Source organism: Haematobia irritans, chromosome 5 (genome assembly GCF_050003625.1).
Source record: "Haematobia irritans isolate KBUSLIRL chromosome 5, ASM5000362v1, whole genome shotgun sequence".
Taxonomy (NCBI): domain Eukaryota; kingdom Metazoa; phylum Arthropoda; class Insecta; order Diptera; family Muscidae; genus Haematobia; species Haematobia irritans.
In genome coordinates this window covers 175,299,726-175,323,126 of record NC_134401.1, presented here as the reverse complement: position 1 = coordinate 175,323,126, position 23,401 = coordinate 175,299,726, and the positions used below count along the sequence as shown (strand labels likewise).

At 32.6% G+C, this 23,401-nt stretch overlaps 3 protein-coding genes across 7 annotated transcripts in view; 1 reads left to right on the top strand and 2 right to left on the bottom strand.

Moving 5' to 3' along the window:
* Positions 1-2,810, top strand: part of Rgk1 (Rad, Gem/Kir family member 1) — a 51,443-nt gene extending 48,633 nt beyond the window's left edge. For all 4 annotated transcript variants that reach the window (XM_075309224.1, XM_075309222.1, XM_075309223.1 and 1 more), the window contains 4 exons: positions 55-190; positions 1,163-1,324; positions 1,396-1,584; positions 1,639-2,810. In XM_075309224.1, the coding sequence (XP_075165339.1) occupies positions 55-190; positions 1,163-1,324; positions 1,396-1,513 (416 nt within the window). In that variant the 3' untranslated portion in view covers positions 1,514-1,584; positions 1,639-2,810. The remainder of the gene's footprint in view (positions 1-54; positions 191-1,162; positions 1,325-1,395; positions 1,585-1,638) is intronic.
* The window catches only part of LOC142237805 (uncharacterized), a 51,102-nt gene extending 34,301 nt beyond the window's left edge, over positions 1-16,801 (bottom strand). The window contains exons 1-2 of one of the 2 annotated variants that reach the window (XM_075309226.1): positions 16,586-16,797; positions 6,858-7,486 (exon numbers count right to left, since the gene is read on the bottom strand). In XM_075309226.1, coding sequence (XP_075165341.1) covers positions 6,891-7,486; positions 16,586-16,706 — 717 coding nt within the window. In that variant the 5' untranslated portion in view covers positions 16,707-16,797 and the 3' untranslated portion in view covers positions 6,858-6,890. Of the gene's footprint in view, positions 1-6,857; positions 7,487-16,585 lie in introns of those variants that run through there. The other variant, XM_075309227.1, reaches the window with a different exon arrangement.
* Positions 16,802-18,615: 1,814 nt separating this feature from the next.
* Positions 18,616-22,451, bottom strand: Vps35 (Vacuolar protein sorting 35). Its single transcript, XM_075309220.1, has 9 exons — positions 22,324-22,451; positions 21,691-21,880; positions 20,878-21,632; positions 20,729-20,815; positions 20,290-20,438; positions 19,883-20,215; positions 19,258-19,824; positions 19,019-19,202; positions 18,616-18,952 (listed from the first exon to the last, which is right to left on the bottom strand). Exons 2-9 carry the CDS (start codon positions 21,875-21,877, stop codon positions 18,791-18,793), a joined length of 2,424 nt encoding a protein of 807 aa, XP_075165335.1. The 5' UTR covers positions 21,878-21,880; positions 22,324-22,451; the 3' UTR covers positions 18,616-18,790.
* Positions 22,452-23,401: the final 950 nt, after the last annotated feature.

The following is a 23,401-nucleotide window of genomic DNA, read 5'->3' as shown; positions in this document are numbered from 1 at the left end:
TTCAATTTTCTTTCTATTCATTAACATTTTTTGTCTTGTAATTACAACGAATAGAGGGAAAAGCTATGGCAACCGCATATGATTGCAAGTTTATTGAAACTTCGGTGGGAATTAATCATAATGTCGACGAATTATTGGTTGGTTTATTGTCACAAATACGTTTAAAGTTGGAAAATCCCGAGAAATCAAGGTAAAGAGAAAAACTATATTAAAAAATCGCCTCTAGCATTTTAGAAACATCCCACAAATACAAAATCTATAACAAATCAAATAAAATAAACAACAATTAGCCAAAGTTGAAGTATTTGTCTATTGATAAGGTGAAAACTATATAACGATTGTTTTAGTAAAGTGTTGGTTGATACTGCGGATTCAAATGTATACAATATCAGTTAATTTCAGTTCAACTTTCAGGTGGATGTATTGTCATCCAAATTAGGTTTGGTTAGGATAAGTTTGTGGCAGCCCGATATTTCAGGCTCACATATACTATTCAGTTCATTGTGATACTACAGTGGTGCACTTCTCTCTAATCTTACTCTGCAAGATATTTTAAATTTAAAATGCTTCTTCGCACGGTGTGATCGAGCAAATAGTAGGTTAGGTTAGGTTAGGTGGCAGCCCGATGTATCAGGCTCACTTAGACTATTCAGTCCATTGTGATACCACATTGGTGAACTTCTCTCTTATCACTGAGTGCTGCCCGATTCCATGTTAAGCTCAATGACAAGGGACCTCCTTTTTATAGCCGAGTCCGAACGGCGTTCCACATTGCAGTGAAACCACTTAGAGAAGCTTTGAAACCCTCAGAAATGTCACCAGCATTACAGAGGTGGGATAATCCACCGCTGAAAAAGTTTTTGGTGTTCGGTCGAAGCAGGAATCGAACCCACGACCTTGTGTATGCAAGGCGGGCATGCTAACCATTGCACCACGGTGGCTCCCAAATAGTAGTTTTCCTATAGAACCATCGAGTTACCGGTATAAATACATAATACTATGGGAAAAGCAAGGCAATGTTTAACATTTTTTTGCTAAGGGCGATAAACATTATCCAAAAAAGAGAATAACGCAATACACTATTGTATTATTCTCATTTTTGTTCTTCATTGAAACATCAAACTTATTTATTTCTTTTTTATTGGATTTTTGATTCCTACAGAGATATGTTCAGAAAACGTTCCATCCGAAAATCTAAACGGCGCGCATGTTCCCCATTGAGTGGAGCTTGTCTAACGGGTAATGTAAATGCGAACACACCATTGGGACCTATGTCTAATGTTATTTCCGATGTTAATACTCCACCTGGAAGTGCACACAGCAGGTAGATTGTTCAGCATTTCAAATAAAACACTAATGTATACTAATTGCACAATTTTATTATTCATATTTTAGCCCAAGAAAATATCGTGGTTCGCGAACCTCTACTAGTTTAAAAGTGAAGGGGCTTTTGGGACGAGTTTGGGCTAGAGATTCAAAATCAAAAAGCTGTGAAAATTTGCATGTCTTGTAAGAACCAAGGAAAAGGTATTGAGAAATATCAACAAATCATCTACGTATATAAGATTCTATGGATTTAAAGATGTACGTATGCGCAGCAATCTAATTATGTATGTCATTAAAAAGATAATTTTTTAGGTACTACGGCAGTCAAATCATATTAGAGAGTATCAATCACAATCATCCTATTTGAAGAGAAGATGTCATAAGTGTTGGCATATTAATGTCAGTTTTCTTTTACACACAGAGTCTCAAAGTGCAGGAATGTCGTCTACACATGTACTTGTACATTCCATGGCGTTTTTACACACGCTGTATTTATATATTTAATGTTTGGACGTCATCATATTAGGCTTGTTAATAATACCAAGGAGATTAATATATTAAACACAATATGTTGTATGGCCATATTAGTTCCTTTGCCGTCTTATTATTATACGAAATTGTTTTAAACATTACCGGAAATTACACACAAATCCAATTGGTGCCCATCACATGAACATCATCTGCCAATTCGAAAATCGTAACAATGTTGAAACGTTTTACTCCAAATAACGATTTGTCCTATTATACTAGAACATCCGGCCTTAACACTTTATTTACCAGTGTATAAAAAATGATTACTAACGTTTAATTAAGTCGGGAAATCATCCACAAAATGGGTCCACATCTACATAAATACATAATAGACATAGGAATTACATACTTAAATTTAATATTTACAAATTAATTTATTGAGAATAAAACCATTTAATACTTATGTATGCATGTTACTTATTATTCCCATGTGTAGGTGTTTTGAAGAAATTTAAAAAATTCCGATATATTCCCCAACTTCCCAAAAGATGTCATTCGAAAATCTAATTGTTGTTAAATCAAGAATTTTATAAGAGTTTTCACTCCCCAATAAAAATATATTTGTAACAAAAACTAAACTAGATAAGCGAAAAATATTTTAAAGACATTTAAGCTAGTATAAAGAAATGAGCATAATTATAAATTAAATTTAATTTCGAGTAAGCGTTATAATCTCGATATCTCTCTAAAACATAAGCAATAATGCAAATGTAAATGTAAGCAAAAGCTACAACTAATGGACTGTTCACATATGTTTATAAATCGTTAGTTGAGTCAGTGTAATGTTTAATAATAAAGGTGAGTACTATGTTATTATTTCATAGAGAAAATCCGAAAATAAATACTAAGAACTAAAATGTTCTCATCTTTGGCCAAGGAGTGTTACCTTCCTTGCACAAGTTTTTTTTCTGATTTTCACTGTTAAACACGTACATAGTACACTGCTTAAGATATTTGTCGTTTATTCACTTCACACAAATTTATTGATATTATTCATTTTTAACATACAACGTTGTCGATATTAATATCAAATATGCGCTTTAACTGGGAATTTTCCATAAATCGTGTTAGTATCTTTTTGCTTTTTTTGTTCACTTTCAAAATTGATACTCTTATATAACAGGCTATTATCAGATTTCAAACTATTATAAACAAAAATCGCACATTTATACAATTGTATTAGGCATTTATTATTACTCTTATGTTTTTTTATACTTTATAATACATAGCTGTATATGTTCTTTAAACATTAGATATATTTTAATTGTTTATTAAATTAATTTATGAAGAAATCATCTGAACGTGTAATTACATGGATCTTTAGGTGCAAACAGTTCGTTTGCACCTAAAGTTCAAATATGCGCTTTAACTGGGAATTTTCCATAAATCGTGTTAGTATCTTTTTGCTTTTTTTGTTCACTTTCAAAATTGATACTCTTATATAACAGGCTATTATCAGATTTCAAACTATTATAAACAAAAATCGCACATTTATACAATTGTATTAGGCATTTATTATTACTCTTATGTTTTTTTATACTTTATAATACATAGCTGTATATGTTCTTTAAACATTAGATATATTTTAATTGTTTATTAAATTAATTTATGAAGAAATCATCTGAACGTGTAATTACATGGATCTTTAGGTGCAAACAGTTCGTTTTAGAACAACCAAAATTTATTATTTATCTACAGTATAATCGATTACTGCGGTACTTAAAATAATTTCCAATAAATGAGTATTTTTAAGAATCAAAAACTGTTTTTTATATATTGTTTGCTGTTCTGCTTTAATTTGAGAAATATTCAGATTTTTAAGCAAATACAAGACATACCCTTAATATATTGGTTTTAATTGTATTGCAATAGCCCCTAGTTTATATTGTTTTCTATTGCAATAATGTTTTATAGTTCACCAAACAGCAGACTTTTTGCAGTTTTAGGAGATTTTTCTACGGGTAACAAATTTCTTGGTGATGTCTATTTATAGACTATATTAAAACAATCATACAAGCGCATTCAAAGAAACTTCATTGAAAGAAAACAAAATACTTTAATTGCGAACGGCTTATCTGCTTATCTTCCAAATAGAACTTTCTGCTAGAACAAATCAAGAATATCAAAGAGTGTCATATTTTCAGCATTAATCCATTCGTTTTTAGAACAGTACAAGGCTTGACTAACATTTTTTTCGTAAATGTTATGTACACCAATTACATATAAAAAAATCACAAATAGAGAGTCGTAACTATACTATACACTTAAAAATATTTGCTTAAAATAAAAATGGTGTAAATCCACGAAAAAATTTGTAAAACGTTCATATTACGAAAATGTATTTTAAGTACCAAGTTTTGAGTATAGCAAAATTTGATACATTTATTAAACTTAACGTTCTTTGTACATTTCAAATGAAAAGCAGGGAAATTTTGAACGATATATCATCACACTACGAAAATGAAATGTTGCAACTACTATTCTATACCACTCATCTATTTCCCTTACGATCAGCCATTACATTCGCTTAAAACTATAAATGTAGTAAAATATATGTTAACAGTAAATTTAATTATAATAATATTTGAAATCCATTTTTGTATTGGCCTAAATTTGCATAGATAATATATTAGAAATAAATAAAATTTATTTTTCAAAATGAACCAAGAATAGTTAATGGTTAGGAGTTTGTAGGTTCAATTAAAATGTTTTCTTCTGTATTTCCATAAGTAAATCAAATTCATATTTATTATTACGTCTAATTGTTATATAAAAAAGATAATATTTTTTGGTATACTTGTAGAAATATACACAAATAAACATTGTTTACATGCCCACTTTAAAATTATGCATTTTATTATTAAAAGAGGTTTCGAGTATAAAGAACTAGGGTCAAGTAAGTATTAAATGTTTCAATTATTTTTATTTCATATATTATTTTAACTTCTTTGCAAATTTTTTTAGGGTAGAGGTGGATTCCGAAAGCACCAAATTTATAATAAGAGCACGTTTGGACATGGAGGGAGAATTTGCGGCAGGAAAAAAAAGACTGAAATCAGGGATTTATAAACACATTTTTAACAAATATCATAATGCTCACTGGACGTGTTCATCGGCTCATACAAAAGTGTCAAAAAATAACATCCCGATATTGTTTGGCGACTTCAAAGTATCCCAAAACTTTTGGAACTCTTCGTATCTTCTTACACACTTGTTGGTGTAATAAATTTCGCTTTTTATACTTCAGATGTATTTTTTCTGCAAATAACATAGATTTGACTCATTTGACCAATCATCTAATTCACAAATTGAACTTATTATATATTTTTCTATTTGTGATGTTTGAGCGTTCTAAAAAACAAAATATGCAACAAAAAAGCATCTGCAACATCCGATCAGCAAAAAAACGAAAACAACCGAAAAACTTTATGAGTTACTCATGTAAAAATTGTTATACAATTTTAAATTTACACACTTATTATTTTATGTATCTTTACTTAGGCTATAGTCATGTAATACATTTTTTATTTGGCCTCATTGGCTTTGTATTACCAAATAAATGGAAATTGAAATTGAATTGAAATTGAAATTGAAACGAAGTTTCAGACAACCTTTGTTCTTTCTTCGTCATGGTGAAAACCTATGGCGGTCTGTGGTCTTTTTAAATACGCTTCTATAATAGATTTTTTTTTGTCAGTAGCTTAATAATACCTATTCCTTAATCTTCATGTCCAATTAGCTCGCATTAAAATTGTAATAATATTTAATAGATTTGTTTTATTTCTATAGCTATATCAGTCTTGAAGATGATTTTGCAACATATTCATCTTTTTCGACCATGTATAACCTCATAGAAAACATTCTGCAAAAACAGTAGAAAATTGTTAGCTATTAAACTGTTATCCAAAGAATAAAAAAATAAAAAAATGCTTCTAAATATGATCAACAAACATCTTTGCTGTTATGTCTTAATATTAAATGCTTTCTCAGTAAATAGTGTCTATGTTTTCTTTTTAATCAGACTTCTTGTGATTTTTGCAGATTTGTCGTTTGAGTGTAGAATATATACATTTATATATTTATGATAAGATTGAAATTCCAATACCATCTAGCGAGATCTGTGCATCAGTTGTAGTCATGCTACAGCTTTCAATAATAAAGACTTCTGATTTTATTTTTATTTTTTTGTCTGCATGGAGATTAATTTCGAAGAGAGAGGGCCAAGAAACTGTGTTTTTAGTGCGAAATTCAATAAAAACACCCAAAACGTTTGTTAGGGGACACAGCAGAAAAATCTGCTAAAATACCAAAAATTCTGATGAAAAAGGGAGATTTGTAATATTTTACTGAATTCGTTTTGTTTGTTATTGTTGGCTTCTCTTCAATCGTTATTGTTGTTTTTGATCTCAGCTTAAAGCCATGCATTGACTAAACTACAAGTGTAGCTTAACCAACAGAGGAAAAGTATGCTTGTCAAATTTATTTGGGCAAAGCCCTATAGACTGCAAGATGGTTGGATGTACAGCTGTTTCGGAATTACCACATTCCTCATCAGCATCCTCTACTTGCAGCAAAACTATCAACCAATTATCAGAATAAATTCGGGTAATTCACGCAACCCAAAGTGAACTACACTTGAACCTTCCGAAAAAGGGTTTTGATAGCTGAGATCAAAAACAACAATTTTACTGAATTAGCACATTGTCTGCTATTTTTTCTGAAACAAATATAAAGAATAACTATGGGTTATCGTAACACAATAACAACAGTATATTAAGAATATGTCTTGTATTTCCCAAAAAATCTGAATATTTATAAAATTAAGAAATAACAGCAAATACAATGTTTGCTCGTCGCATTTAGAAGCTTTAGAGTATATTATAGTGCCTTTTTTGTTTGCTTCCGAAATATACAAATACGTAAATTCCAACCGAAACTCTTTACAATTCAAAGTTTGTATATCAACTATTTGAACTTTAAAATCAAACAAAATGTAAGAATTATAAAAAATATTTGGCTAAATATATGTATATTTATGATAGTAATAAGTTCATTATTTCCTTTTTGATATTTCGTTTCTTATCTTCACTCATTCTTTTCAGCATAGCTGTCACCAACTCTCCGAAAATAACATCTTCGCACCGTTCTGAGGGTGATGTTATAGATTCAGTGTTTTTCTCAGGATTAGCTTTGATTACTACTGATGAACCCAAACAGGCTTGTTTAGAGGAGTCGTCAGTCGGAACAACAGAAAAATTCTCTTTATTTGCATTATCATTGCATTTGTTATTACCATTAGTCTTATTATTTTTATTTCCATTGTCAGGTATACATACGGAAGAAATGTCGTTACCAGTTACTATTGGATTTCTTTTATCATTCTTCACACCGCTATATTTGCTAATTGTAGTTTGGCTTTCAATCTCATCAACTTCCAGGAATACATATTCTTCGCAATTTTTTTGCTCTTCTGTTGTGTCAGCTGTGATTTCGAATTCCGGCCATTTATTATCGCGCCGTATGTGTGAATTTCGCTTCATAAATTGTAAACGATCCACATAAAGTGTTGGTAATTTTTCGGAATGATATCGTTTCAATATAGAATGCCATCGCAGTTTCAATGTTTGTTCTAAAATTAGAATGATTATTTATTTAATATATAACAAAACAGCAATGTAAACAATATTTGGCAATTTCCTCCATTACATCGCCAACACAGATTCTTTTGATTCTTGAGTGATAGTCAAGAATCAAAAGTGTTGACATCGTAACAATGTCTTTTTGTTTCTTAACTTAATGCTATATATGTTACTTTTTATTTGTGTTAACAACTGAATGTAATCATATTTCAAATAAAACAAGTAAGTAAAGTCTAAAGTCGGGCGGGGCCGACTGTATTATACCCTTCACCCCCTATGTAGGCCAACATTTGTGTTACCATCTCAACTACTTCACCTTTATTGGAAGCTATATAAAGGAGACAATTTTTTACTGCTACAAAATCTCTAGAATTAAAATTTGAATCGGACGGAAGATATCTTCTTCTTCTTTCTTTGGCAACCCTGCCATGAGCAACTAGAAAAAATATTGTGAGCTCCAGTAAATTAATAAGTATTAAAGAAAATATAAACTTGAAGTAGTTTTCTCATTCGGTTATCAATACAAAAATACACTGTGCTTGTACGCCTTTGGACTTAATATCACAAACACTCATCTTTTGAAAATAAATCACCAAAAATCTTGTGTCTCTGCTGGTTTGCCAAACAACTGTGTTTGTTTACAAAATTTTCCGCCATCACGTGTATGTACTGATCAACACTTGCTAGAATACTGGCTCTTTGGGATTGTTTTGGTTTGCTGTCAACCGCTGTCCATCATTACTTTACCGTTTGCTGTTCTCTTTTGTGTGAGAATATTTGCTGTTGTGTTTTTTTTTGCACTGGGATCTGTTCATCATCATTATGGCAAGCCGCATATATACTTGTCCCAAGTGTGCTAAGCGAGTAAAGGAAAATGAGAACAGCATTGGTTGCTACCGATGCGATGATTATTACCACATTTCATGCGTTAAGATAACTAGGGATGTCCATTCATTTTTGCATAAAAGTAAAATGTTTTTATTTAAATGTCCCAAATGCGCCCGTAGCGGGGTGGCCGATGAAACCAATTGCAACATCAATAATGAATCCCAATGCAATGGTAATAATAATACAACGAACAGTGGCTTGACTTCGTCAGCTCTTCGTGAGGAATTGCAAACCCGTATGAGAGATTTCTCGCTATCTTTTGATACTTTCAAACAAGATATACACTCGAAAGTAGTACGTTTTTCTTCAGTGTTTGATACATTCAAAGAAAGTATTGAGTCACAAATTTTTGACATAAAGAATAATATGGAAGAAATTGTAGATGCAGTTCGCAATGAACTCAATGTAAAAATCTTGAAAGTTGAACAGGATGTAATGAATTGTCTTGCCGTTACCAAGCAATTTGAAACTATGTGCACAAAGAAAATTAATGAATTGGAGTTGCAGAATGATATACAAAGAAGGCGACTCAACAGAGCAGATATAGTAATAAATGGTTTACCAGATGGAGTAGAGGATTTGAGGAGGCCTATAGTTAAAATCGCAGAACTTTGTGGTGTAGAATTGGGACCAGGGGACATTCAGCACTGCTGCTACATGGCTAAGGGGAAATCGGTTCTCGTCAAACTAAACTCCGTTTATACAAGAGACTGTATTATGGCCAATTACCATAAACGCAGTGCCTTGTTCCTTTCTGATATACAGGGCGGTGATGTAAGGTCAAAGGTTTATTTAAATGATCACTTGCAAAAGGCAGCGTCAGATATTTTGTTTCTGTGTAGAAAACTAAAAAGACTTGGAATTATAAGATCATATAAGTTAACAAACGCTGACCGGCCCAAGGTAGTTATCTGCCATTGTAATGGGAAGAGGATGTCCCTTGACATTAATCAATGTAGTGAATTACTTGACTCTCACAATAAGGAAAATAACCAGTTGGTACCCATTTTTAATGTTTAAGTATAACTAATACTATCTAGTAGATTCTCAGCTGATCTCTTAATTTATTGTAATATCTTCTATTATTTATTTGTTTACGGTTGCTCAAAGACATGATATTTTTTAATATTTTAACTGCTACTATTTTTTATTTTGCCAATATTTTCATTATGTACACTGATAATATAGGTCCTATTATACATAACAATCAGTTTCTGCGTTCAGAACTTACAAATAGAAGAGGAAATTTAAATCTTATGCACTTTAATTCACAAAATTTGAGCATTAATCCAGCTTCGACTAAATTGATGGAAATTAAGAACATTGTTGAAGAGAGTTTTATAGATATTGTCGGCATATCGGAGACATGGATGAAACCCTCCACGCCTTCGGAATCTGTTAACGTTTCAGGGTATTCTTTTTGCAGGAATGATCGTCCTAATATGAGGGGTGGCGGAGTAGGGCTGCTTGTGTCAAAGAAGCTGAGCCATAAGGTTGTATATTCGGGCAGGGATTATGGTAATGTTGAATGCCTTTTTATTGAGGTTGTTACTGACACAGGAAAGGTATTGGTAGGTGTGGTTTATTTACCCCATGGTAATTTTGGGGCATTTGAAAGCGAAATTGCCGATCTCTTGGTTTATTATAACGACGTTGTCATAATGGGAGATTTTAATAAGAACCTTTTTGACGTTTTGAATGCTATGTCTGTGAGACAATCCTGTAGTAGACTTGGCGTATCAATAATCCATAATTCCTGTCCGACACATTTCGATGCTTTTCACCAATCAACCTCTCTAATCGATTTTTTCCTGTCGTCTTCTCCTGATCAAGTAGAACACAGCGGACAATTTATTTGTCCTAGTATTTCGAAACACGCGTTTATATTTATATCTCTTGACATTCTGCCTCAGCGATGTAATGAATTTTATGAGTATTATGACTACAATAATTACGACATGGAGGTTCTTCAACGGAAATTTATTGCGGCCGACTTTGGTCGAATTCATTACGAGTCGGACGTTAATTTGCAGATGTCGATTTTCACGCGCGGATTGGGTATGCTCCATACAGCGTTTCAGAAGAAGGTGAATTTAATCCGTTATACATCTGATAATTGGTTGTGTAGTCCGGTTATTAGATATCATCAGTCGATGTGTGATCTTGCGTATAGGGAATTCCTGCGCGATAGAAGTGATTTGAATTGGAGGACGTACTGCAGATTAAGAAACCGTTGTAAGAGAATTAAGAGGAACATTAAGAAGTCTGTTCACTTTAGACTTTTTAACAAGGGTAGTAGTCCGAGGGATTTATGGAAGGTAATCAGGGATAATGGTCTGGGCCTGCGCAATGAAATCAATTACTTAAGTGTTTCGTCCGCATATCTGAATGATATGAATTCCTCGTTTGTTAACAGTCAGTCCGATACCACAGGTAGTGTGGAAGATTTTTTACATTCTTTTGGAAATGAGTATGGATTCTCTTTTAGTAATATTACTCTTTCAGAGCTTTACACTGGGTTTTATTCAGTTAAGTCTAATGCAGCCGGTAGTGATGGTTTCTCTATGAAATTTTTGAGAACTGTTTTCGATATGGTATCACCTTTCCTATTGCACATTGTTAATCAGATAATTACGACATCCACATTCCCAATAGTCTGGAAGACTGCGAAAATTAATCCTATTAAGAAAAAGGACAGCTCTGATTTCCGTCCGATAGCACTCCTCCCAGTTCTTTCGAAGACGGTTGAGCATGTGTTGAAACAACAGATGATCTCATATTTGGAGAATAGCTCCTTGGTGCATGATTGTCAATGCGGTTTTCGAAATGGTAGGAGTACTGCTATGTTACTTGCGGGGCTAACGGATTCAGTTCGCAAATGTATATCTGAGGGCAATATTGGTGTCTTGGTTTCTCTTGATTTGGAGAAGGCGTTCGATAGGGTTGATTATTTCGGGTTAATTAATAAGCTATCTAGTAAATTTGGTTTTAGTAGAAGTGCTTGTAGGTTGATTTATTCTTATCTGATTGATAGGGATCAATTTGTTCATGTTCGAGGAGTTTCGTCTATTACCATGTCTGTTAGAAGTGGTGTTCCACAGGGTTCAGTATTGGGACCTCTTCTATTTATTCTTTTTATTAATGATCTTTTTGAGAATTTAAGTACCTGGTGTACCCCGTTTGCTTATGCAGATGACGTACAGTTGATATTTAAAGGAGCTAACCGATTTATTAATGTTCTACAGAGTAAGATTGATTTGGCTTTGCGATCTCTTGGTACATGGATGTCCTTAAATAAATTTAGTATTAATGCTTCTAAGACGAAAGCTTTGCTTTTTTCTAGAGGTGATGTGACGAACCTACGGGTTTGTTATAATGGAATCGACATTCAATTTGTGAGTAGTCTTAAATGTTTGGGAGTGATATTGGACGACAAGCTATCTTTTGACCTCCATGTTGATAGTGTAGTCTCACGCACTACGGTTGGTTTGCGGCAATTGTACAACACGGATTTGGTACTGCCATGTTATGTTAGGGAACGCTTGGCACATGCCCTTATCATGCCAAATATTTTATATTGCCTTGAGATTTATTCGGGTACCTCCAGAAGGAATTTGGAGAGGATACACCTTGCAATTAATAGAGTAGTTAGGTATGTATATTCTCGCAGATTATTTGATCATGTAAGTCCAGATGTAAAACGTTTTCTCAACTGTAATTTTTATGACTTTATAGATTTTCGGCTTATAATATTATTTTACAAGATATTCCGCAGTCGTATTCCGACTTTTATCGTTAATTCTTTTGTGTTTTGCCGCTCTGTGCGAGCTAACCAACTAGTAATCCCAATGGTTCAGGCCTTCATGAATGGGTCTTTCGTTGTTAGAGTAGTGAGATTATTTAACGCTCTTCCCCCACCTCTAAGAACTTTCGAAGTTTCCTGCTATACATATCGGAAAAACCTTCAACATTTTGCTAATAACCAATGATAAAATTATGTTTTTTCCTGTTCCAGTAGTATCTTTTACCTGTCTCAATGCTGATACTGATTGTTATATAATAATGTAATTAGCTAAAAATTATTTATTATAAAAAAAAAAAAAATAAAAAAAAAAATAAATAAAAATAAAAAAAAAAAAAAAAATATATATATATATATATATATATATATATATATATATATATATAAATAAATATTATTGTAATTTTGATCAATGTTTTTATTATTTAACTATTTAACTTTTAATTTTAAGTAAAAAAAATGTATTGTAATTTTATTCGTCAATATTTTTATTATTTACCTTAATTTATCATCATTATATTGTTTATGGAATGTTTGTTTTGTATTAGTAGTTCTATTGTAATTTATCTTGCATCGGCCTTACGGCTTTAAATTACAAAATTGAGCAAATAAAATGATAAAATAAATGATATATATGGGAGCCATATCTAACCGATTTAAACCAAATTTGGCACAATTACCAATACTACTAAACGTACTCCTTGTGCGAAATTTGAAGCAAATCACGGCAAAACCCTGGATTTTGAGGCCATATAAGTTCAAATCGGACGAAAGATATATATGGGAGCTATATCTAAATTTGAACCGATTTCAATCAAATTTACCAAGCATTGGTAGAATATCAATTCTACCCTCTGTGCAATGCAAAATTTCACGAAGATCGGTAGTAAACTTTGGCCTCTGTGGTCATATGAGTCTAAATCGGACGAAAGATATATATGGGAGCTATATCTAAATCTGAACCGATTTGGCTGATATTTTGCAAGATTTTCGAGATGCATAAAATATTTGGATGTACGGTATTTCAAGAAAATCGGTTGATAAACATGCCAACTATGACCAAATCGGGGATAAATATATATGGCAGCTATATCTAAATCTGAACCGATTTTTTCCAAAACCAATAGCGATTGTCTCTGTCCCTTGAAACGGCCCTATGCCAAATTTGAGGACGATCGGACTTAAATTGCGAGCTGTACTTTGTGCACAAAATTACATATACAGACAGACGGACGGACAGACAGACGGACATCGCTAAATCGACTAAGAATTTAATTCTACGCCCATTTTCAGAAGATATATTTGCACCAATGTCAGCCGCCATATTTTCGATTGTCAATCAAATTCAGGGCCTTTTTCGACACTCTTGTTATCATTTTTATTGAATACTTCAAAAAATTTGAAATATTCAATAAAAAATAATTTAGCAAGCAATGTCCTCCAATTGTGTGCTTTAATTAAATACCTCAAAAAGAATTGTTAGTAGATAGGAAAAACACAGGAACAAGGGATTTCAAAGCGAAAATGTAATTTTTTTGTCGTTTCGAGTTTCCGAGATATCGACATCTGAAAATCGATATTTTCCTTTTTATTTTTCTTAATTCTGACAGCAATTTTCATGAAATTAATGAAATTGTGTTTTTGTTTTTCCCATTTTTTTGGTAAAAATAGTAAATTTTAAAGAGAAAATATTAAGTAAAAATTTTGTCGGAAGAACGTAGCTTTCCATGTACCGACCCTTGAAAATTGGCCGGTGTTTGAGACTTTCTCCTATGGACAGAGTGAAATGAAAACTTTAGGAGCTCGAAACTCCGAAAATAGGTTTTTCCGACAAAAAGTGGTATATTACATTTTATGTTTAGAATCGAAAAGTCTACACGCTGGCCATTGGACCACTTGTACTAAAGTAGATTTAGGCCTATTTGGATAAAACACTTACCATCAAATTTCTGCCAGCAATTAAAAAAATGTTATCAGGATACCTAGAAAATACCTTTCTTAAAAGTTCGACCAGGCCGAAGCTTATGTACCCTCCACCATGGATTGTGTAGAAACTTCTACTAAAGACTGTCATCCACAATCGATTTATTTGGGTTGCGGTAACAATTGTCGATGGCAACCCTGCCAGCATTTCAAAGTTCCATTTCATCCTCATCGCTACCACAGACTCGTAAATGTCACTACAACAATCACCAACTGTGATGGGGGGAAGCATATCAAAAAGTACAAAATGTACATGAAAGTATTTTGCCATCACTATTATTAGAAGAGCCATTTTATATTTTATGAAACGCCAAGCGCAACTGGCTTATTATAATTTATTTAAATAAAAACGAAAATAAAGTGCTGAAAACATAGCTATTTCGCTTAAAACTTTGAAAGGTATATAGTGAACACTTTTCGACTTTCCAAATGGAATAACGTGATATTTTTCCAGACACGCTGCCCCCATCGAGAATAAACAAACGGCTGATTGCTACGTGTAAATCAACATCATTCTTTTATTAATGAAAAAAGTTATGTTAAATGTGATGAGATAAACGGAAAATTTTTAAAATTAATAAATTTATAAAAATTTATACGAGTTTATAAATTTTTAATCAAATTAATAATCATCTACACAATCGTGTTTTACTTGACCACAATAATTCTTTTACAACTACCTTAAAATGCACTTTTACTGATAGTTTGAATGGAGCTCTTATTGGCGTTCTAAGTTGATCTAAAAAGGCACCTAATAATTGCACTGATGAGAATGTTTTTTGTAGTAACTTGGCGTGGTACAACTTCTCAATAGTGATGCCGCTTTTCCGACGAGTTTTTGATGTCGTATACGATTGTTTTCGACGTGGTGAAGATTCTCAGTAGTGCCGTCACATTCAAAAAATGTTGGCAGGGAAGGTATCCTAAAACTTCTTAACATCTTATCTTAAAACTTAACACTTGTAAGTTAGTCCATACGGGGTATATATTAAACAACTATATAATTCAGTTTAAAATAAAATTTTGACAAAATTTTCTATAGTAATACAATTTTGACAAAATTTCCTATAGTAATAAGTTTTGATAAAATTTTCTATAGAAATAAAATTTTGGTAGATTGTTTTTGGCGATATGGACGAATTTTTGTGTGATTGACAAATATGGACCAATTTTTGCATGGCTCAAAATTTTGCATACCATCCGACCTACATCAATAACAACTACTTATGCCAAGTTTGAAGTCTATAGCTTGTTTCGTTCGGAAGTTAGCGTAACACACACACAGTGTTGCCAACTCCCTAAGGCCAAAAAGCACCAAAAATATATTATAAATTCTAACATACCACCTCCAACCAAAATGGAAAATTAAATGCTCTGCTATAAAATAAAAAAAAAAACTTCCGAAGATGTATTATAGAACGTTTTTATATTGAATTTGTATTTTATGAAGTTATGAACCGCTATTCAAGTATACACCTTGATCAGTTTTAATGCTTTCATCCAATTCAGTTTCATCAGTAATGTCTTTCAACTTTCAAAATATTAATATATGGAAGGAGTCTATTGCTTATTTCAGTTCTGCGTGCTTTTGTGAATTTAATGACATCTTTATCAAGTTCCAAAATTCAGCACTCGTCGCTAGACTTTTCTACAGAATACCCTCAATAACAACATTAATTAAAAATAATCAATACCACCTTCTTAATAATCAAATTCTATATTTGGCAATAAAGTTGAGTTTCTGAAGCTCCTGAAAGTCTAATTCTAATTTTTGTATCAATTAAACTTAATACTGTTCAAAATGAAAAAGGCACCAAAAGCACTAAATGAAAATGCCAGAAAGCACCAAGTTGGTGCTTTTTTGAAAAAAGTGCCTTCTTTCTTTGGTGCTTCTTAGAAATCACAAATCACTATATATATGGAAGGAGTCTATTGCTTATTTCAGTTCTGCGTGCTTTTGTGAATTTAATGACATCTTTATCAAGTTCCAAAATTCAGCACTCGTCGCTAGACTTTTCTACAGAATACCCTCAATAACAACATTAATTAAAAATAATCAATACCACCTTCTTAATAATCAAATTCTATATTTGGCAATAAAGTTGAGTTTCTGAAGCTCCTGAAAGTCTAATTCTAATTTTTGTATCAATTAAACTTAATACTGTTCAAAATGAAAAAGGCACCAAAAGCACTAAATGAAAATGCCAGAAAGCACCAAGTTGGTGCTTTTTTAAAAAAAAGTGCCTTCTTTCTTTGGTGCTTCTTAGAAATCACAAATCACTAAATTTGGTGCCTAATGCACCAAATTGGCATCACTGCACACACATTTCTACAAATAAATTCGCTCGACTGAGTTAATCTTCTTCTTCCTTTGTATTCACATTGACGTAATAAAAATACTACAAATAAAAGTTACCTTCAATGTCCAACTCTTTAGCGATCCTTTTCCACTGTTTGTTTCTTTCTTCAATTTGACTGCTAGTGTATAGGCACGGCATTTTGGACACGGCCTCAATTATTCTTAAGTTTATATCCATCGTTATTTTTAATTGATTTATATTAGCCTAAAATAATGCGGCATACAAATAAATTCGCTCGACTGATTTAATCCTCTTCTTCCTTTGTATGATATCCACATTGACGTAATAGCTCTCGAATGAAAATATTAGAAAAGGTAGATTCACTATTGCAAAAACAACAATTGCAGCCACCAAATTACCATTTTTTGTTGTCCACCATGCCAACATTTTTTGAATTTGACGGCACTACTGAGAATCCCCACCACGTCGAAAACAATCGTATACGACATCAAAAACTCGTCGGAAAAGCGCCATCACTATTGAGAAGTTGTACCACGCCAAGTTACTATAAAAAAGTTTCTCATCAGCCTTTTTAGATCCATTTAGAACGACGCCAATAAGAGCACCTTCAAACTATCAGAAAAACTATAACATTTAACATAATTTTTTGCATTAATGAAAGAACGATGTTGAGTTACAAGTTACAGGGCACATACCTTTCACAAATTTAAGCGTAATAACTATGTTTTCAGCACTTTATTTTCATTTTTATTTAAATAAATTATAATAAACTAGTTGCCCTTCCAACATTTTTGAATTTTACGGCGCTTCTGAGAATCCCCATCACGTCGAAAACAATCGTATACGACATCCAAAACTCGTCGGCAAAGCGCCGTCACTATTGAGAAGTTGTACCATACCAAGTTACTACAAAAAAAGTATCGCTTGAGTGCAATTATTAGGTACCTTTATTAATAAATTTAGAACGGCGCCAATAAGAGCCCCTTCAAACTATCAGAAAAAGTGAATTTTAAGGTAGTTGTAAAATAATCATTGTGGTCAAGTAAACACGATTGTTTAGATGTTTATTAATTTGATTAAAAATTTATAAATTCTTACAAATATAACATTTATACGACTATCACATCACATTTAACATAATTTTTGCATTAATAAAACAATGACGTTGAGTTACAAGTTGCAAGTTACATGTGGCAGCGTCTATCAGCCAGTACTTTTATTCTCGATGGAGGCAGCGTGTCTGGAAAAATATTTGTAAAACGATCACTTTATTTATTTATTTATATATACCTTTCACAATTTTATATTGTAAAAGGTATATTAGTGAACAATTTTTGATTTTCCAAATGGAATAAAATGATTGTTTTTCAGATATTTTACAGAGACGCTGCCTCCATCGAGAATAAAAACACTGGCTGATACACGCTGCAACATGCCTGTAAATCAACATCATTCTATTATTAATGAAAAAATTATATTAAATGTGTTGTAATAGTGGTATAAATGTTATATTTATAAAAATTCATAAATGTTTAATTAAATTAATAAACATCTAAACAATTGGGTTTTACTTGAACACATTAATAATTTCACAACTATCTTAAAAAACACTTTTTCTGATTGTTTTTCAAAAAATTCAAAAAATATTGGCAGGGCTGCGCTTGGGGTTTCACAAAATATAAATGGCTCTTCTAACAATAGTGATGGCAAAATACATTCATGTACATTTTGTACTTTTTGATATGCTTCCCACATCACAGTTGGCGATTGTTGTAGTGACATTTAAGAGTATGTGTTTTTGTCGGAAAGGCCCATATCCGAAAGTACCTACTTTGGGCCCTATCCGTGGCCATGCTTAGATCGACAATAGACCTGTGTTCTGGGCTTTTCGACAACATTTTTATTTAATATTTTCTCCTTAAATTATAAAAAATACGCCTTATTTATCAAAAATAAAATAAAAAATCACTTATTTTCAGAGGTCGATATCTGGAAAAATTTTTAGTTGATACGGATGGCAAACTTAAGCTTATTATTGGCATTCAACGAAATGTTTGCTATCATTCTTCCATTTATTATCGTTCGCTGCATCCAGAATTTTAAATTTTTTTATAGGAGTATATAATTTATATATCTTTTACTATGTATCATCCATTAATACATGCATGTTGCTTTATTGGTAAATGTTTACATTGTATATATTACTATCTGAATGCTGATTTTTTCACTTACTGTGAATAAAGAATGTAAAAAACGTTTACAATTTCCAATCATATTGAAATGTAAAATATTGAATATTTTTAATTTATAGATATCCCCGCAAAGGATACTTCCAATCCCGCATCATTTGAATCCATGCGACTTTTTATATGGGACAAAGTATTCTTGTAATGCATCTCAATCTGTTTTATCTCTTCACTGGGCTCCAAATTTGGAAGTTCTTCGTTAATTTTTGCTATTAACTTAAATTGGAATAAGATACACGTATATACAAAAAGTTCAGGGTGAGATGTTATGTATTAAAATACCTGATTGAGCATAGCCACAGTTATTAGAGAATTACCACGTTCAAAATAAAAAAGATAATGATTCAATAGTTCAACGTACAATTGGACTTGAACTCCGATATCCAAACATTGAGCGGCGATCCGCGCACCCTTTTTTAAACAATCCAGTGTCTTCTTTTCGTCTCGCATTTCATTACCATTTTTTCTAAAATTTTAACTGATTAGACATGCAAAAAATATGTTGCATAAATTCTACATACTTTCCGCTCCAGAAAAGAGCGGCACAGGCTACTACTCCTCTGCATTGGTCAGGTTTTTTTAGTAACTTCGATGCGGCCAAAGCGCAGTTAGTTCGTAGAGGATCGGCATTTTCTTCACCAAAACAAGTCATCTGTTCAAACGTTGACATTATTAGAGTAATTGCGGCTAGTTGTGCCTTAGAATCTGAGATTTCGTCTTCATAAAGTGAGAATGCTTGAGTCATGAATTCATACGCAACAGTTTCATGATTAGTGTATTTTATTTCTCCGATTACTAAAGCTCCTTGTAGATACAGACGAAGAGCCAATTCCGCCAAGTCTGCTTTTGCCAAAGCAGAAATAGTACTATGGCAGTATTGAATGATTTTCTGACATTTTTTATCCCAGTTTTCATCATGATTTGCCTCCTGATCTTTGTATTTGTAGGCTAATTGATATGCCGAAAATACTAAAGGCGGTAGTAAAAATTTAATTCTCAGTGGCCCTCCAGCAGCTAAATGTTTCCGTGCAGTCTGCAATATCTTATACTGCATGTCAGCATCATCCGATTTCAGCAAATGTATGAAACTGAAAATACAATTTGAGTCAGAAGTATTACAAAATATATCTAACGAAACTAAATTACCGTGCAACTATTCCTTGCTCTTCTGCAAACTCATCCATATCTATTTGGGGTTCCTGTCCTTTCGATGCCGCTGTTGATTCTTCGTCTTTGATCAATGGTGTAATTATGTTTAGCACTGCATCAGCTTGCTCAGCGGTTGGTATAAGAGTCTCATATTCCAAAATATTCATCACCAAATATAAAGCAAGCGTTTTACGAGATGTATAATCGAACTTATCCAACAAAGGACAAAAGTTATTCAATTGTATAACAGTTAAGACATTGCTATAGAAATCGATGCATATGCGCAACAAACGTGATAGTTCTTGATTGACCGATAGCAAATGGGAAATGCTGGAATTATTATTATAAAACAAACAAAAATTATAAAAAAATATTGACTATTAGTGGCGAGTGCAACTACTTACTTATTCATGTCCAGACTTTCAAGTATCTGTGAAGTCGTTCCTAGTACTTTGTCTACGTAGTCCACACGATCTGGATAAACTTTTTGAGCCAAACTTAGTAAAGCTACTTGTAGAGATATAGTATCTTCCAAAGGCATATCGGAACGGGTCTAAAAAAAATAATTTCCCGTGAACAATATATATAAATTACTATGGGATGATTTGTATGAAAATAAGACTTAGATTTTTGCTTGTAGTAAGAGAAATGTACTAAAATGCTTATAGTGTATATCAAAAATAGATTTTCTGTGAGCGGGCTTCAAAGATGGATACTTGCGAAGAGAAAAAAACACGCTTTTTTTATTTTTTCTTCGATCACAGCCGTTTGACAATGTCGTACATAGATGTATATACTAGTGTGGAATAAAATAAATAAGGAAATGAAGCAAACGAATCATACTTGCACAATATTTGCCACCTGTACACTGAAAACTTCAAACAATTTCACTTCCGGTGGTATAATAGACTCGATATCCATCCCATTGTTCTACAAGTATGAAAGTTATTTAGAAACATGTACATATTGAATTTAACTACGAAGTAACTCACTCTACCACTTCGTTGATTGTAAGTCGCCAGCCGATCAATTAAACAAATAATAATATTTTTAACATTAACTCCTGTCTGTAATTGCGCACACGACTTTAAAAATGGGTCTAATGTTTGCAAATGAAACTCATCTGGGAAAACTTGAATAATACATTCCATCAAATACTCTTGGGCAATAGCATCACGGCAACTAACAACTTGTTCCAAAATACCGGGTAATATCAATCGCTGGTATATCTCTAAAGAAGCAGATTCCAATTGCGACAAACGTACCAAGTTTGTGCCAACCAATATTTTCAATTCTTCTCTCTCTTTTTCACGTCTTGTCTTTTCGCTGGAGTGTCCTTGATGCTGCATCCGGACCCACAACTTATTCATTTCGGCAAAATTAGTTAGCACAAAATCTATAGCGTCGTAAACATTACCCTCGTGCTCATTTTCTGACTCTAGAACATCGGGTAAAATGTTTCTAGTACATTGCAACAAGTAGTTTCGTAAAAACAATCCTCTCAGAGGATGTTGAACACCACGACACATCTCCACTAGGTCCTTTAGAATGCTCCGTTTCAAGGAAGGGTCATTTTTAATGTATACTATGCCCACAGTTATGAGCAAATACAATCGTGGTACGATTGTATTCGAATACTGAACTAGTTCATAATGGTCCGTCGTTTCCTTTTCTTTTTCTTTTTCGATCTTCACCTTTTCACTCAAATATAGTTCGAGGCGACATAGTTCATCCGTTATCACCATATCTTAAAATAATTAAAACATTTAGTATTGATTTATTTTTTTAATAGTTTACCAATGTACATAGTTCATAATAACTTTTCGGAGATAACATCGACGTGCGCAATTCGCTCAACATGGCACTTGCACACTTTAAGGCATCCAGCATACGGTCCTTATCCAAAAAATGGTTCATTTGAAATGCCTGTTTATGTGCCGTGCTTGTGGCTTCTGCCAAAAGCTTCTCTTGATCATCCATGCTGTTTGGCATAGTCTGTAAGTAAAATAAAATTTAGAGATATTTAAAGTGAGAAAAAATAACAGTGTTAGTTACGAAACGAATTAATGTAGACTTTCAGAAAATACTCAAGTTTTCTTGACCAATAAAATGATATGGATCCTAAAGGATAAGCTTTAAGCAAATAAGTCGATTTGCAGATAATTTCATATTCCCTTCATGCAACATCTTTGTGCTTTTGGCTTTTGTGCCGAGATGGCTTCATACGAACACAAAAGAAGTTCACAATTTTGTTGTTGATAAATTAACACTTATCCATACATCCATATATCACCTACATCAACAAACCAAATAAAATGACTAATTCTAAGGAAACATGATGGAACAAAAAACTTTAGAAGGAAATCATACTATTATTTAGTGGCTAACAATTCTACACTTCGTTGAGGGACATTTAAATAATATATTTTGTCACTTACCTTCAGGATCTTCCTACTTTCAATCGATACTAGAAAAGTAAGGCGTTTTTACCTTATCTTTCAAGAACAGTCAATAAAAGGCCTGGTTATTCATCCAAAAACGGCTCGTAGCGTACCGTTGCGTGTCAGCTGTTTGTTTTCGATAAACTTAATCCGATTCTTTGCTTATTACAATCGATTCTTGTCCGTTGTTAACAGATTTGCTGCGATTAGTTTGTAGTAAATCACACAAAATATAGCATAGAGACACCTCCCCCAATCAATCGATTTTTATTATTATATGTAAGTTATTTGAGCATTGTTTAAGAGCAATGTTACCACTTTTGAGGATTTTTCCCATGAATGAAGTCGTAACTTTTGAGTTGGTGATTTGAAGGAGAAGTTGGGAACTTTGTTGGAGATTTTTCGAAAGCCTCTAGGTTATTCAGCATTGTTTAAGAGCAATGTTACTTACCACTTTTGGGGATTTTCCCCATGAATGAAGTCGCAACTTTTGAGTTGGGGATTTGAAGGAGAAGTTGGGAACTTTGTTGGAGATTTAAAGGAGAAGTTGGGAACTTTGTTGGAGATTTGAAGGAGAAGTTGGGAACTTTGTTGGAGATTTTTCGAAAGCCTCTAGCCATAATGTCGCTATCACGGTTGCCACTGTTGGTAGATTTCTTATTGTTTTGGTAGATTTTGTAAATTCCTCTCCGCCTAAACTTTACAAATTTTCTATAGAAATAGAATATTGACAAAATGTTCTATAGAAATCAAGTTTTGATAATTTTTTTTTTGTTTTATGGTCGACGACATTTATATTAAAGATTAGCTGCAAAAAATTTCACGTTACCTTTAAAGCAGTGAACAAATTTGTCAATAAATATTTTGTTTTTTCATATATACACATACTACAAACCGAACATAACCTATATGAGGCAATAAATAAATAAACTAATATATACTCTCGTTTTTGCATTTTTAATTAGGAGCTTTAAAATTTGACCAATCGTTAACATTTGTTTTTGTTTTTGTTTTTTTTTTTTTGAACTTTTTATACATAGGTTTCGTACATTTGAAACTTTTCTGAACGGCTCTT